General features: G+C 39.9%; 1 protein-coding gene across 2 annotated transcripts; it reads right to left on the bottom strand.

Moving 5' to 3' along the window:
- Window positions 1-7755: 7755 nt before the first annotated feature.
- Window positions 7756-16075, bottom strand: gmppaa (GDP-mannose pyrophosphorylase Aa). 2 transcript variants are annotated; one of them, XM_035175194.2, is made up of 13 exons: window positions 15918-16075; window positions 14891-14988; window positions 14413-14516; window positions 14005-14197; window positions 13742-13801; window positions 13523-13653; window positions 13355-13369; window positions 10742-10876; window positions 10382-10479; window positions 10230-10276; window positions 9555-9647; window positions 8585-8753; window positions 7756-8264 (listed from the first exon to the last, which is right to left on the bottom strand). In XM_035175194.2, the coding sequence occupies exons 1-13, from the start codon at window positions 15955-15957 to the stop codon at window positions 8164-8166; spliced, it is 1284 nt and encodes a 427-aa protein (XP_035031085.1). In that variant the 5' UTR covers window positions 15958-16075; the 3' UTR covers window positions 7756-8163. The 2 variants fall into 2 exon arrangements, with proteins under 2 accessions (XP_035031085.1, XP_035031086.1); XM_035175195.2 differs by lacking the exon at window positions 13355-13369.
- Between the last annotated feature and the right edge of the window lie 375 nt (window positions 16076-16450).

Below are 16450 nucleotides of genomic sequence, written 5' to 3'. Positions count from 1 at the left end.
CTAAGCTAATGAGACGTCACACTAATGCGCCTGCGCAGGAGCAACACACCTGTCACCTGTCATGTCCACAGGAGTGATAACAAAACAAAAAGCAGTCAAACAGTATTATTAATGTTATTAATATTGTTATTATTGTTATTGTTGTTGTTGCTGCTGTTGTTGTTGCTGTTGTTGTGTTTTTTTGTTTATTTTTACTTTTGCACTAACTTTTGTGCCAAATCTCACATTTCTCATTTGATACTCACCATATTATTTTAAAGACTTAAAGCAGGAATAACACATAATTGATCTACTGATCAGATTTGTAAAATGAGTTTGACATTCTCTGCCCATAGAGAGTTTAAAACCACAACCTTCAGTCAAGATCAAAAATCAGTTTTTAAACTTAAAATGAATAATAATGTAATATTTATAATTATATTTTGGGCCACATCATTCAGCCCAAGGCGACTATATGAAGAAATTCAGAAATGCAGGACAAGAAAAATCCCAGCAAGAAGATATTGGATTTAAATTCATAAAACAGTGAACATTCTGTAACAAACACTACCACCTTATTATCTTTAATTATAGAAAAAGACAAATCAAAAACATCCCGATACCATATTTCACTGAGTGTGTTTCCTTCCCACACGATCACAGAGTTCGCTGGTGTTGTTTAAAACTTTGAGGTCACTCAAAATCTTCATGTTGAGCTGGAGCTCAAGAAATAAAGAGCAGCTGATGAAATCTGCCAAGTCGAAAGCCACTGCAGACTTGAAACTGAAACGTGCCCACAGTCAGGTGGATGTGGATATGAAGAACGTACTTCAAACCTGAGGGCAGCCGGCCTATCATGGAGCTGCTGACAGATAGCAAAGCAGTGGTTTTCACCCATAGTCGATGCCCTTAAATCACATTTCTGCAGCACTGGAATATTGGATTTATTATCATTTATTCAAAGAAGAGAAGTATACAGAGCGAGAATCATAGATAAAGAAAATGGACTTTTCTTTACTCCAGGGTAAAAAGAAGTCATCAAACACATAATACAGAAAAAGCTATACGGTTGCAAGAGACTTCGGCAGAGACTTCATTCCTCAGTGTGTGTTGTGTCATTTTATCATTTTTTGAGCTGTATCACAGCTTGATGTTTTGCGACTTTATAGCAGAGCACTTGCATCACTCAAGTACAAGAGGGTGATTTGAGTATTTCTAACCTGAGGGCAGGCTCACACTTTGGCACCCCGATGCTTTTTAGTTGCAGATGCAGCGTGCACATGCAAAATACATTGCATATCTGAATGATGGGCAGAAGTCTCCACTGATTAATTTGGACCGCAAGGGAGTCGCTCTGCACGAGAGCAGTAAACTGTAATAGATTCAGTGGCCTCTTGTAAAAAAACAAATATTAGACGTCCTTTGTGATTAATTACTGAAATGTTTATTGTTCCAGTGGTTGTCAGTCATTTATGAGCCATTTGTTGCACTCTGACATCAGCCATGACAGGAAAGATAAAGACGTGGTATGATACTCAGATGGAAATGATATTGTATATAATATTTATCATTGTATTATGATTTGAAATGTGTGTCTCATTAAATAATTGCCTGGCAGAACAACATGTTATGACTGTTCAGTATAAGCCAAACTAAAACTCTTGTTTTGATTCTAGTTTGCACCGTCGCCTCAAAGCAAATAGATGCTGGGTTCTTCGTGTTTGCGATGGTTTTCTCCAGGAACTCCGGCTTCTGGCTTCCTCCCCCAGTCCAAAGACATGCAGACAGTAGTTAGGTTGATTGGAGATTCTAAATTGACCATAAATGTGAATGCAAGTGTGTGTTTGGTTGTTTGTCTCTACATGTCAGCGCTGTGACGTGCTGGAGACCCTTGTGCACCCCGCCTCTTGTCCAAAGTCCGCTGGGATTGGCTCTAGTTCTCCCCGCGACCCTTGATGCAGTGGTTCTCATGATATACACGCTATGTATTCTGTGTGACATGGTGTCTTATATCATTCTAAGACATTCCTCTTGTGTTGTTCTTTTACGTATCTAAATAGAAGGGTAGAACAAATGGGCAATTTCAAATTATTCCAAGGGACATATATGAGGGGGTCCCCGGAATATGTTTCTATCTTGTAGAGAAAAAAGAGAATCGCTGCCTTCAATGATAATAGATCATTAATGGATGGATGGATGGATGGATAGATGGATAGATGGATAGATAGATGGATGGATGGATAAATGGATAAATTGTTCTAGTTCTGTGGTAAATCCTGGTTGCATTCGATCATTTTGAATAAATAAAGATATTCACTTAGAGGAGGTTTAAATCACCGCTCTATGCAGTGACACCAGGTCGAAACTTAAATCGTCCGAATTTGTGAAAATACAGACATTCATTTAATAAGTGTACTTTTTATTTAACTTACTGGAATTTGCCGTCCAGTTTAATACTGATAAGCGAGATTTGAAGGGGTATTAATCACCAGAGTGTGAGTTTTTATTCGGGCATTACTGTCTTACATACTATACATTGTCTGATTTACTGTAAGGTCTTTTGCTGGAGGGGGAGAATAAACCCCTCGATATGTTCTTTTATAAATCCCTCTGCTACATTTCTACGCACCTTCAACAGCAGAGATGACAAAATCCAGAGCATTGTGCCTTACGATTTATCACAGCATTGCACTTTGCAAGTAAAACATTTTTTTTTTGGCCAATTTCATGTTCAATGCAATCGCACTGCTCCACATTTAATGATTTCTCCTGGTTTCAGACATTGTTTGTGTTAAACCCTGTGCTAAGAGAGAGAGGGGGGGAGAGAGCAGCCGAGTTTATGGAAGTTCAGTCTGCTGAGAAGTGGAACTAAGACTGTTTTCAAAGTGGGGGGATTCAGACCCGGCTTAGCGCCTCGGTATTAAACTTGGCACAAAAATACAAATGGAGGCACAAAAACATGAAAACTGTTTTTTTTTTTATCTAGCTGCACGGCAACTTTGCGACTTTCTGTTTCGAGAGGTGTTACTAATGCCACATTGGAAATGATCAACTGGAGGAGCATAATCACTGCAGCACAGAGGGGTGTTTTTGGTAAGTTAGCGCCATGAAGGCATGAACCACAGCAAAATTAGTCAGACTGTCAACATTTGAGCAAAGACAGTGCTGTATTCATCTGGTTAAACCTTGACCCAGATCGCCCTGCAGCAGCTGATACGACCTCACATGGCGTTTGGACACTTTCCCTCAGACGCATCATCTCGTCAAGTAACATGTGAGCTGATTTGCCTCGTTCAACTTGCTCGCTCTTGTTATTTTGCCAGCACAATATCAAGTGCAACTTCACATTTATGACACAACTATATATCCGGCCTGACACATCACAGGTTTGCTTTTTTTTTTTTAATACACTTTGCCAAAGACCTTGGCGAGTTCTCCCTCTAAAGTAATGCCCTCCTCGCCTGAACACTTTCAGAAAGAAGACAGTGGCAGAAAACACTGGGTTTTATGTCCAGTTATGACACTATAGGGATTTTTAACAGGTTCAAACCCATATTTCTGCACAGTACTGACAGTATTTCAGGTTTGTGACATTATTGCAACTTAAAAATCCTCTGTGTTGAGATTTGTTGTATAGTTGGCGTTCCTGTTTCGGGGGTTATTACGTCGCATTTATCAAAGTCGGGAGTCAAAAGCTTGGAGTTAACGTTTCTGGAACGCAGCACATCTGCTGAGTGAGTAACAAAACCACCTGCTCTCCTTCCCCCCCCCCTCGTGGGATCTGAGGAGCCGCTGCTCATTGATGTTTCCGAGCACAGTTTAGCAAAACATTAGCATTCACCGGTGATGTGTGACAGCCAAATGCTTTTCCTTTTTTTTTTGCCGTGTGAATTTGAGCAGTGTGAGATGTCAGTTTCTATATGACAGCTCATTTGTCAGTCCTTTAGGCCTCTGTTAGGCATCAACCTCTCAGTGTACAGACACGCACATCCTCTCAGGTGGAAACATCCCTGGACCACTGCCCACAGTCAGTCTGGCCTCCACTGCCTCCTCTCTCCACACACACACACACACACACACACACACACACACACACACACACACACACACACACACACACACACACACACACACACAATTCCCCCTCTCACGCTCTCTCTCTCTCTCTCTCTCTCTCACTCTCACGCTCACACATTTCCTGGAGCTGGTTTTATTTTGTTTATGCTTTCATACGAGCACATACAGGGTTTATCCACTGAGGTTGCAGCCAATCATTTCAACCCTCCAGTTGTCTGGATACGTAATTGTATTGTATTGTTTTTGAATGCTTGCAATTTAGTATCGGTATTAGTTCTTTGTTTAACGACGGCCATATTCATGCATTGTCACATAATGAACTGGAAACGGTGAAATGGAATTTTGACTTTTTACGCAAGAAAAAAATGAATCAAATTCAGGCTTGGTTCAAACAATGACCACGTTTACATTTACAACGATAATTTGACTTTAACCTTATTCTGAAGACGACATTACTCTGATTATGATGTTCACATGATTTGCTATCAGACTATTACATTCACAGAAGATAAGATAGTAAAACAAGATTTATTGTCCCAGTGGGAAATTTGCCTCGGACATCACAGAGTCTGCAGTATAAAAAACCCAATCAGAAACATTCATCCATCACACATTCATCTCGTTAGTCGTCCCAGAAGGTCGGCGGTTCGATCCCTGTCTCCTCCCGTTCCACGTGCCAAAGTGTCCTTGGGCAAGATACTGAACACCAAATCGCCCCTGACGGCTGTGTCAGCAGTGTGCGAGTGATGTATGATAGAGAAAGTGCTGCACACAGATGCACTGTGTGAATGTGTGTGTGAATGGGTGAAAACTGTACTGTGAAGCACTTTGAGTGGCCATCTAGACATGAAAACGGGGTATATATATATTTATATATATATATATTTATATACAACGATAACAACAGACCTCAGCCTTGGTGGTGTTAAAGGCTTTAATGGACAGGGGGACAAAGGATGGTTTGAAATGGAGCTGCCTGCTGAGGAGAGGCCTGAACCTTCTGTTTCCTGTTTACATGTTACAGAGCAAAATCTGATTATGACTCACATCAACAGAACATCTACCGACGTTTCCGCCAGAATGTTAAAACCCCAACCTACAATACTTTCAAGCATGTTGTTATCATGTACCCTTTTGAGTGTTTTCCTTTGAATTTTACAAAAGCTTCAACTCCTTGTTATGTTTGCATCTTGTTTACACTTGAATGCGCCATCAAGCAGTTGGTATCTGTCAAATGTCAATGTCAGAAAACAGTGTGAAAACTCCAGTCGGCTATTATGATTCGATCAAGCTGATACATGTCTATATAATGTGACAGAACCCTCCACGTCTTAATTTGATCATTGCTTATTTCTAGTATGACCTTATTCATGTTAAGGTGAACATGCTGTTAATATATGAAAGTGTCTTACTCAGAAAATTCAGGTTAATATTAGATTATTGGTGTAAATGTGTCTAATGTAATAATCACAGTAACGATGGTAATCTCACTTTGTGTTTCTTTTGTTCCAAATCTAGGTAGAACAGAGAGAATGGGTATTTCTTCCTCGTATGATTCTCCTTCTCTTTTGCCACGTCGCCCTTTCTTCACATTTGAGACAGAGGGATAAACATATATTTTTGATGCTCTGCAAAGTGGAGCATTTTCTGAATTGCTTTAGAGAAACCAAAGGCCTGTCATCACACTGCACTTCCCCAGTCGTTTGACGAAGGCTTCAAGTATTTCCTGCTAGGTTTGGAAATGATTTGCACGTCTGAAGATGTCAAGCTTTCTAAACGCGTTACTCTTACTCGACACACGAGTCCTGATGTTGGCATTGAGTTGAGTTTGAATGCTTCACACCTCATTTACTGCAATCATCACGTTTTTACCAGTTAATCTTTTCAGAATAAGACAAAAACGACAACAGTTGGCTGTGGCTCAGGAGATAGAGCGGGTCGTCCACTAAACAGGACTGAACCAAAACTTGCCCCCGACGGCTGTGCCGCTAATGTGTGATTGAGAAAGTGCTGCACATACATGCTGTAGAGCTGTACTGTACGAACTACTGTTGTGATATACATAGTATATAAATATTGAGGCATTGAATGAAGAAATATTTCATGGCTGCAAGAGCCTGCAAGAGATTAAATGTTGTTCAAGGGAAAACCAGAGCCCCCTTTGTAATTACTGTTCATTGTCATGTGCTCATAAGGAATCCACCGTGTCAAATGGACCAGACTAATACCAGGTTAGTTTATTGATTGTTTGGCTGCTAGAGTTTCATGTGGGGTGGCTCAGACCTCTTTTCCATGACAGATGCAAACAATTCAACTTTAGGTATCAGTCAGTGAAAGAAACAATTAAACTATGTGGCCAATAATTAATAATATCTAAACTTTACCCATGATATTTTTTCTTTCTCAACTGGTGATCTAAGAATACACCACTGCTCCTTATGTCACAGTATTAAAATGATCATATAAACATGCTTAGTTTCTGTATATGAGAAATCATTAATAATTAATGGCATCAGCAGTCCTCTAAATGTTGTCCTCTAAACCTACGACAAGGAAATCACTGAAGACAACCCTCCAAAAAAGCTACCAAGACAAGTTGACACGAACTAGAGGAGCGGAGATGCTTTTAAAAACCCAGGTTGACTGGAGGAGGCGGGTACACCCCCTCTCCGGCAGCAGACATGTCATCTGATTCACTGAGCTGAAATGTCCTTCGTGAGTCCGGCTGGGAGGAATTTGAATCCAGCTTTTTGTCACATGTCACCTTCGCTGTCGTCTCCTCCTGATTGCTTATGTCAACCCGACCTGTGTGTTTACTTCTTTTTAATACCGAGCATCCCGGCTCTTGAGCTTCCTCTGGCGACCTGCTCAGAGAGGAACACCCGACGACGTTCCCCCACTCAAGAGGCAGAAGAAAAAACCCAACCCAGACATGTTGTTACTAAGTGCTCAGTAAATAATATTGGAATTTGAATCCACGAGCTGAACCCCCACTGTGAGCGGCTCTCTGCATAGCCTAAATAAACGGAAGGATTCACTGGTATGGGACTGGAACGCCTGTTTGATCTAATGAATATTAGGATTGCCTTTCATGTGAGGAGCACAGAGGTTTTAACACAGTTGATGAACATCATCCCACCGAGAACCCCAGTAACGAGTGGCCCTGGACTGGGGCTGAAGCAATAAGCACCTGAATCTGTCTGACACTTACCTGCAGTTACATATGAAGTTTACAATAAACATAATTATGAATGCCAGTGTACATCAACTTATTTTTAGATTGTGAAGGGACTTGATTAAAAATATATTAAGCTGTAGCTCCAGTGTCACAATGCACATCGCTCCTTAATAGACACACTCGTTGCAATAATTGGAGCTAAACTGCCGAAGTGATCGTAAGGGGGTTGAGGGCTTAATAAGTAAATGTTCATTTGCTCTATCCATAAATCGGAGAAGCCACACCAGTGATTGCAAATGCACAATTTAAGTATCTGCTGCCGCTGCTCATGTGTTTTGTCTTGAGGCCCCCTTAGCCCCCTGCTAGGTTCACATTTAAAAAAGGCAGCATTACTTGATTGCAGTGTAAATCTGGAAGCTGCGGGAGATTAATGGTCAATTTTTTGTGCCTAACAATGAAGATGCTGAAGGTTTTAATCAAGGTTCCACATAAATAATCACCTCCGAAAAAATTAATCAGTCTGAAGCCTGAGATCTTTATTTTCTAGTCATTTCTAATCTCGAGCACAAGTAACAAGTCTCAGGTTTGCCAAGGGTGAAACATTATAATACATCCAACCAAACAGTGTCTGCAGTCGTTTTACAGTTCGGTAACGTTGATAGAAAAACAATATAAACCTCTGGCATCACAGCACTTTTCAAGGTGAATCAACTTGCATGATCAGCCCCTCACCAATTTTGCTGGCATCCGATGATGCATAAGGCCTGTGGACAAATATATAAAAATCTATCTTTCAAAACTATTTAATGAATGTCCCATATCTTCATTTTGGACATCTTATATACAGTAACTCAGAGGCAGTGCCAGCGGCCGCTCAGCCGCATCCTTCATCAGTGACAGTAAGTGGACAGGAGCACAGGGAAGATTAGCTAAAGAATGATTTGGTTTTTGAAGCTGCGGTTCAGGTCTTTATGTGGGAGGACAATCGAGTTGAGTATAATCACTTCGGAGGGGATGGTCACGTTACAACCTGAGGAGACAAAGCAAAGTGACAAGACGTTACAGATCAGTGGTGTATTTTCACTCAGAGCATTCAGGGTGTTAATATTTTAGAGTATTTCCTAATTTCTGGTTTGCTTGAAAAAGAAAAGGGTAGTTAACTTAAAAAAGCACTGTAGCTTAAGAGGGTAAAATAATAGTAATTATAATTAAAAAAGAAGAAGATGATGGAGAAGAAGACAAAAACTTGAAGACAAACAGCACTTAAGATGGAGACATATGTCAAATGGAGTATGATAATTTTGAAAATACTTGTTATATCAAACAGTCACTTAGTCAGAGCCCACTTACCGAGGATAGTAATTGAGGGCGTGAGTTTTCCTTCTCTGAACAGCGTCTCACTGTCAATCTTTGCATAGGGGTCGTTGGGGTTTGGGTCACTTGGGGTTCCTTCCACTCTCGCCCACTTGCCGACGGTGCTATCCCATCCCACAATGCTGTTCAGAACACAGCAATGGTCCTTCAACGAGAAAAAGATCAGAAAAGTTTTTAAATGTTCAAGAATTCATCAGCAGATAAACTTTTGAAGCATCTCCCTCATGTATTAGAAATGTGAAAAAAACTGTACTTAAAGTTCCAGATTAAAAACAGGGGGTGTTTATATGGAAGGAGACCTCTGCTAATAAATTGTCCTTGTAGGCAATATGAAATGAAAGCCAATAAGTCACCCGCAGCCTAAATTCATTTTCGAGGCACCAGTCATCACTGGAGACATGGGATTAAATTATGCCAGACTCAGAATCGTTAAAAATGACATCTTTGTGAGAGGCACAGGCAACAATATTTCTGCTGTGACAGTGGAGCTTAAGAATAAATTCCAGAGAAGTCACAGCTGAAGTGTGGATAACTTCAGTAATAAAATGTGAAGATGTCACCGACAGTGAAGGGCCAGATAAATTTGCCTTCAATTAAATTAGTTGGAGGTTCAGTTTGAATCCAGACTTGATGTTTTGTACTGTGATGGAAGTTGAACATTTCAGAGGCCGCTCATACTTTACACTTTAAACTTTAGAGAAAGTTCACCTATTGATGTGACATGAAAACTACACTTCTTCACTCCCACTGCAGCGAATGGCAAGGCTCCAAAATACCAAATGAGAAAAGCTGTTAGAAAAGCCCCCAGGTGGCTGAAGAAAGGGCAGATTGTGTGGTGTGCATGCACAGATCCAGAGCCCCATGTTAGCTTGTCCTGTTTCATCTGGGATGGAAAAAGTTCCTCTTGTAAACTATGATATATGCAACATATTTAAAAGAGGCTCACCTGCAGATTTACACCATGGAGGATGATCGATTCCCGAACTCTGACCCCTGCACCAATAGTCACTCCAGTGCCAATGGAGACATTGGGACCCAACTGTACAGAGACAAGTAGAAGTCACCTCAAGTTACAGCCACCGCACAACGTTAACTGGAGACACAAGTCAACTACAACCCTTTAGATATGAGGGAGGACATGAAATTACCAGTGACACAGACGTTTTCAGACATGAACTCCAGAAATAACGTATAAATAATAACGTTTATGTTTTCATATCAGCATCTGCGTGGGTCTGTATCACCAAAAACTCTAGGGTCTAGTTGTCTTTCCAAATTGACATGTGTCTGTGTGTATGACTCATCTTTTCTATTCTGAAATAGTGTTATTCCATTTCTTCAGTTTTGCCTCTGTTAGTTGTTAGAAATGTCATCAACACGCCCACACATTCACGGCCAATTATTTATTCCAACAAGGAGACTATGTCATGTTTATTTTGTGTGGTGTTTATAATGTGATGTACTGTTTGTAAATCTGTCAATAGTTTGCTGGTAAATGTTGTATTATACAGAATCTTTTAAATTTTCCTAATATTTATCAAGACATTGTGCTGTTAAATATAGATGATTTTCCTTTGTACGTATGCACAGAGTTAAGAACATTTAATAAAAGAACTCTTACCTTAGCAGTGGGGTCAATATTGGCTGTAGGGTGGATATAGACATTACCTGCGCAAACAAGAAGTATGAATAGTAAAATAAAAAATGTACATAAGTTGTGTTTATGTAAAAATTGAGAAAACAACAAAGCTACAGCCGGTTCAATAATCTTACCACTTATTTTCGGTCCTCCTTCCTTATTTGACGCCAGTCTTTCAGGATGGGTTTTGTGATACTGGTTAAGGTACAATCGACTGGCATAAATTGCAGACCTGAGAATGAAAAGAAAATCATTTAGTTTTGAGCACAGAATGTCTTTGAGTATCATGGATATGGCCACTGTCTCTAAACAATTACAATGTTAGCTGAGGTTCACTGTGTCAATAGAATTTAATGTCAATGTCTAAATCATTTTTATGCTCGTCCAATGCCTCGCCTCTCCTCGGGCATTTGGTAGGCAATGGGGTCACACATGTTGTAATGATGAGTCTGTGTCCGGTTGAACCTGACAGGGTTTATGACCCATTCACTCACCCTGCAGATTTGATCTGGCTCCAGAACCTGAGTGTTTTATACACGTAGAGTTTGCCTGTTCCTGCCAGGGCCGTAAAGATGTCCTGCTCCAGCCTGATGGCTTCTGCTCTGTGCCAGCCGTTGGTTGGCTCCTCTCTGCAAGAGACCGATTATCAGTTTATGGTGCTGATTTACAAACCAGGGCCAGAAGACTCATTTATTAAATTAAAGTCTTGGAGTAGAAGTTAGCGGTTAGAATGAAATCAAAGACAAAGTTGGGATTTAAACAAAAACAAAATACAATAATTCAGAAATCACTTTGATTTAAAATGATATGTCATATGTAAAAACCATACACTGTATGAAAAGATGGACGACATGACGGCTCCTCAAAAATGAGTGGCTGCCGACAATACATGTCATAAACCTTGCCTCCTCCATGTTAGCCGATGGGACAAGAACCAAAGTTAAACATCAAACATGTCAAATACATTTGTCACGATGATGAATTCATGAATTTCAGGTAAACGGTCTGTATTTATACAGCACTGTTCTAGTGTTGACAGCTCAAAGTGCTTTACAGTACAGTTTTGCCATCCACCCATTCACACACATATTCAAACGGTTTATCTATGTGCAGCACTTCATTACTCATGTCGCATACAGTGTCAACACAGCCGTCAGCACCCAGTTGGGGCTCAGTATCTTGCCCAAGGACACTTTGGGATGCGGAATGTGGGAGATTGCGATCAAACCGCCGATCCTCAACTTCCTGAGCCACAGCCGCCCCTATTTTAGGAAGTTCTTATCACACCGATGATTGTTCAAGTGTTCACTTTCCTGGTAAGTTTGGTTTTGTCTACTTATTTGACAGCAGTATCCAATATGGTGGCAAAACATACAGTATAATTCATCTGCATCTTTCAAAGAATTGTATTGTATTTCTTTTTCGTAAATAAGCCCCTTGGTTTCCAATATATCATCAATGACACAATGAATAATGAGTCACTGCAGACAAAGATGCTCCCGACACAAACATGAGGACTGACAGGATCTGGGGGCCCATGTTGCAGCCTGAACCAAACATACCCACTTTTCCTGACCACCTCATTTAAATAATCAAATCTATTCAAGTATGGGGAGTACGTTGTTTAATTGTTTTCTCTTACAAGAAATTGTACTAATGAGAAAAAAAATACTTACGAGTTCTCGTGGACTCTCTCTTGAACAGTTGTTGAGAGTCCTTAAATATTTAGTTCAGTCCACAAACTAACCCAGTGGCTCTGTTACCTCACACGTCTCTTGAAGCTGAAGAAAAACATGCGTTGCCCTACAATCCAGTACCCAGAAGTAAATGAGAGCACTGAGTTAAATGCATATTTTATACTAACCATGATGGTGTCAGTAATGGGTTGAAAGAAGAGCTGATTACCTAGCGGTGAACCAAAACTAAAGGGGAAGAATCTATGTGTTCCATATTAATCAGGGTCTCTGGCATAGTGTATTGTGAGAGTCCCAAGATGAAACGGCTTGTTAAATATTGATGAAAAGAATATTTTAAGGGATTGCACCCATAATCGAAGTTTTGCCAAAAAGGAGGAGACGTTGTTAGAGGCAAAGTAGTCCCTGAGAGATTTTGCAGTCCAACAATTATCCTTTCCATGAAGTATCTATGATGTGTTCGACAATTTTGCTGATGCAGTGCCCGGTTTGATTTAAGTGCTTTTGATGTCAGCAGGTAAATTATGCATGCTGTTGTTCGACTTTTGGCTATAAATTTCCAGTGTCCTTGGAGGGTGCCAAACCTCAGGTCTACTACACCCGTGTGTGAGAAAACACCAGAAGTGAAAAAAGTGTCACTGAAAACGTAGAACTTATTCCATGTGATTTCATTTCTGTGAGTGACCAGGGTCCCGTCTGTCCACATGCACACGTAGGCTGTGATCAGACAGAAAGCTTCTTCTAATCAGAAGGAAAACTGTGCAGCAAGAATTCATGAGATACAAGAACATTACAAAATGCTCACTAGCAACTGTGAAACACAAAGTTTCACCCAAGTCCAAGTTACCTGATTAGACTTTGTTAGCTAAACTAGAAAAAGCCACTGGGACAACATAAAACAAGATGCTCTACTGAACTTCTGTTTTTGTACAGATAAAACAAACAAGATGTCAATTGTTTGTCTTCAGTGACCTTTACACCTGCTGGTAGGCAGATTTTAGATTTTGTTTTTCTCTGTTTCAACTATTCACCCTAAGCTAAGCTAAGCCAACCTAACCAATTACTGGCTGTAACTTCACATTTCAACCTCTTCATCTAAATGTCAGTAAGAAAGCCAAAAACGTGTATTTCCTAACATTTCAAACGTTGAATCTCTGACAGGCAAAGAGATTTTCCAACAATTAATCTTCACTGTCCCATTAAAGGGCAAATTTAGCCAAAAAGCCCATAAATAAATAAAGTCCACAATAGGAGATGTATAATTTATCAAAAAAGTGCAGAGAAAAAGGGGCACAGGCAGCACAGAAGATTCACAAAGCATCCTATGCAACCGCAGCTTCTTCATTTCTACAGCTCACACTGTACACTACGTGCTCTATAACAACACCGTGCAGCCTCGATGTACCAACTTACCCATCGTACGGATATCTGATGAGTGTGTGGGGGAAACAAATCATGGCAGGGAGGAGAGGGGAAGGAAAAAAAAAAGAGACGATGAAGAGGACCAAAGAAAATGGAGTAAATGGTATTCACGTGCTTTCCCACGCACAGATCCCCTGTGAGGGAGCGTGTCAAACTCACAGTAACATGTCCTGTTGATTCTTCTGGAAGACTGCACCGATGTGCTGGAAGATGTCCGGGCTGAAGAGGTAGACACCGCAGTTGATGATGTCACTCACAAACGTGCTCGGCTTTTCCACGTAATGCAGGACCTGCATAAAAAAAAAGAGGCGTGGTTAAGATTCAAGAATAGCGACGGTAATGACAATTAAGGGATATAAAACAGGAACATTTAAATACCTCATGCGTTTCCTCATTTTCAACAATACAGCCATAATTCATGGACTGTGTTCTGTTTGCCTGATAACAGAAGAATGGTCATATGGTTAAACACATATACATTTTTCTTTTTGACATCAGATAACAAATCATTCAATATAATCTAGATGCTAACGCTGAACAAAATAAACTGCAACTGGAACTATGGAGTAAAATGTTCACTTTCAAATCATTTTACAAGTTGTTTTATAGACATTAACCAGCTGCCGACAATAGGAGCTTACCGTTGTCCCCAGGATAACAAAGCTGTTTGGTTCTCCGTGTTCTTTCTGGAAGCTGAGCATCTCTGTGAGAGGAAACGCTGAGGACACATCAGCATTCAGAACAAAGAAAGCCTCCGGACTGCCGGAGACAATCTGATCTCTGAAGTGATAGATGCCTCCTCCAGTGCCCAGGGCTGAATACTCCTGCAAATACCTGCAGTGGCCAGTCCAGAAGAACAGCATATCAACAGTCATTCAGCAGGGATAGTGATGCACCACTTGTAACACTAACACAAATTCATAAAGATTAAAGAATTTGAGTCCTTAGTAAAACATTATTAAAACTCCCACGTTCCCCCAAATACACAATCAGAAACCTAACGATGATTATCTGTACTTGTTTGGTGAGACAGTGAAAAGATAGTTTACCTGATGGAAATCTTGAACTCCTGCTGCGCATTAATCATGAACCTGGTCAGTTCTTCATTTGGTTGATAAAAGCCAATGAGCAGAATCTCCTTCATGTTTGGCACCTGGGACACAAAATATGTTAATATTGGATTGATTCCATTCAATTCTTAGTTATTAACACTAACAAGAGAGCTTTTAATTATTCAGTATTACTCAATTGAGTTTAGACCAATTCAACTTAAAGCTTTCTGTGATATGCAGGGTAACAACTTGCAATACAATATTAAACTTTAATTTACACTAATACCAAGATGAATATAAAATAAGTACACACAACATAATCTGAGAAACATTCGTACACTACGGATGAAGTAAACATATCATTTTAAACATGTTTACAGTGTTAACCCTAAGATGATCTACTTTTCCACAAGGAACCAGTGCTGCAAAAAAAGAACATCATACATACTGCATACTGCATCACTAAGACACTCACCTTTGCACATGCTTCAATGTGGTGCTGTAGCATGGGCACACCAGCTACTGGGAACAAGGGTTTGGGAACTTCAAATGACAGCGGCCTGAACCTTGTGCCTGCAAAGCAATGTAGATTTTTACTTTAAAAAACAATTACAACTCAGATAGCTTTCTATAATGTTAGTGGGCATCAAAACCAAAACAAACTTTTAACTACATTATATGAGATGTATTGTTATGAGATATCCTTTCAGAACTGTGGTATTTTAAAAGGGCATCTTTATGGACAAGATAGTGTTATGCAGAGCACTAAGAATCTAGTAGTAAACTGTTAGTAGATTGATCCGTCAACACAAAGTTTATTTTGATTTGTCATTACATATATATATATCTTTTGATTTTGGACTTAACAAAACAAGACATCAAAATGTGTCCTCGTGAGATGGATATTAGACGTTTTTTTACTATTTCATGATATTTTATAAACCAAATGACGTATCAATTAATCTGGGAAATATTCGTCAGATTAATACACAAGGAAAAAATACTCATCAGGGCCAGTGACCGTAAAGTAAACACAGGAGAGATCAGATATGGGAAACTTCATTTCTAAGAAGTCTACACTTGATTCTTGCAAATCTATCATAAGTAGATATAAAAATAAAAGGCAGCCTGTATTTAAATTGCATGCATGTATTTAAACTTAATAGATATATTCATTTGGTTATAATAATCCCAATCGTTTTTTCAACAGGGCTACGTTAACTGGGAATGTTTACTAGTTCAATTATTAGACCAGTGCTAGGTAGACAACAAACAGTTTATTGTGCTCTGTGTAAAACTACAGGTCGTGGCTGGATGATCAGGTTATGAATGAGTGTGTGTTGTTGTGATCGTGTCATTCTGCCACGTCAGTGATACAAACAAGCTCAGCTGGTCCGTGCAGCTCAGGTTCAGCTCCTGTTAGCATTAGCAGCCTAGCTCCCCCTCCACCACACGCACACGCCTGTAAACACGAGCAGAGGACGACAGTAGTTCCCTCTCACCTTTCTGCGGACCTCCGATCAAAACCACCGCCTTCAACATGTTGACTTGAAGCTGTGGACCGACACACACGGGACCTGTCAGTGTGACACTGCTCTGACGACTACCTACAGCTGCTCCGACAGCACTTCCGCTTCCACTTCCGTGTTGTGACGTCGACCAGACGACTACCTTGACAACGTGGAGTGACGTCACAGTAGAGGAGTGAATGTATTAGCTTATATACACTATCTATGGTATTAGACTTTATTTTTATTTTTAAATGCAAACCTTATTTATTTTATTATGACTTTATTATTAGAGAACCTTCCAGTTCAATGTGAAAATTACTGATAAACATTGTTGAAATAATATTGAATTTGAAAATATTGTTAGCCAGTCTATGGTATTAGCCAATATGCAGTCTAAGGTATTAGCTAGTATACAGTATATAGTATTAGCCCATTTACAGTCTATAGTATTAGCCTGTATACACTCTATTAGCCTATATATTTTATCGTTATCATATCAGTCATTTTTAAGACAAAGCTGCTAA

The sequence above is a fragment of the Hippoglossus stenolepis genome, chromosome 13 (assembly GCF_022539355.2).
Source record: "Hippoglossus stenolepis isolate QCI-W04-F060 chromosome 13, HSTE1.2, whole genome shotgun sequence".
Taxonomy (NCBI): domain Eukaryota; kingdom Metazoa; phylum Chordata; class Actinopteri; order Pleuronectiformes; family Pleuronectidae; genus Hippoglossus; species Hippoglossus stenolepis.
The sequence above is the reverse complement of the archived record's forward strand: the minus strand, read 5'-3'. Positions and strand labels throughout refer to the sequence as shown.

What these genes read in the sequence shown, in the direction of transcription:
- gmppaa (XM_035175194.2), bottom strand. Translation starts at nt 15,957, where the DNA reads ATGTTGAAGGCGGTGGTTTTGATCGGAGGTCCGCAGAAAG. An exon ending in TTGTTATCCTGGGGACAACG is followed by an intron (nt 13,802 to 14,004) that starts GTAAGCTCCTAT and finishes TTCTGTTATCAG; the next exon opens with GCAAACAGAACACAGTCCAT. An exon ending in TCCATGGTGTAAATCTGCAG is followed by an intron (nt 8,754 to 9,554) that starts GTGAGCCTCTTT and finishes TTCTCGTTGAAG; the next exon opens with GACCATTGCTGTGTTCTGAA.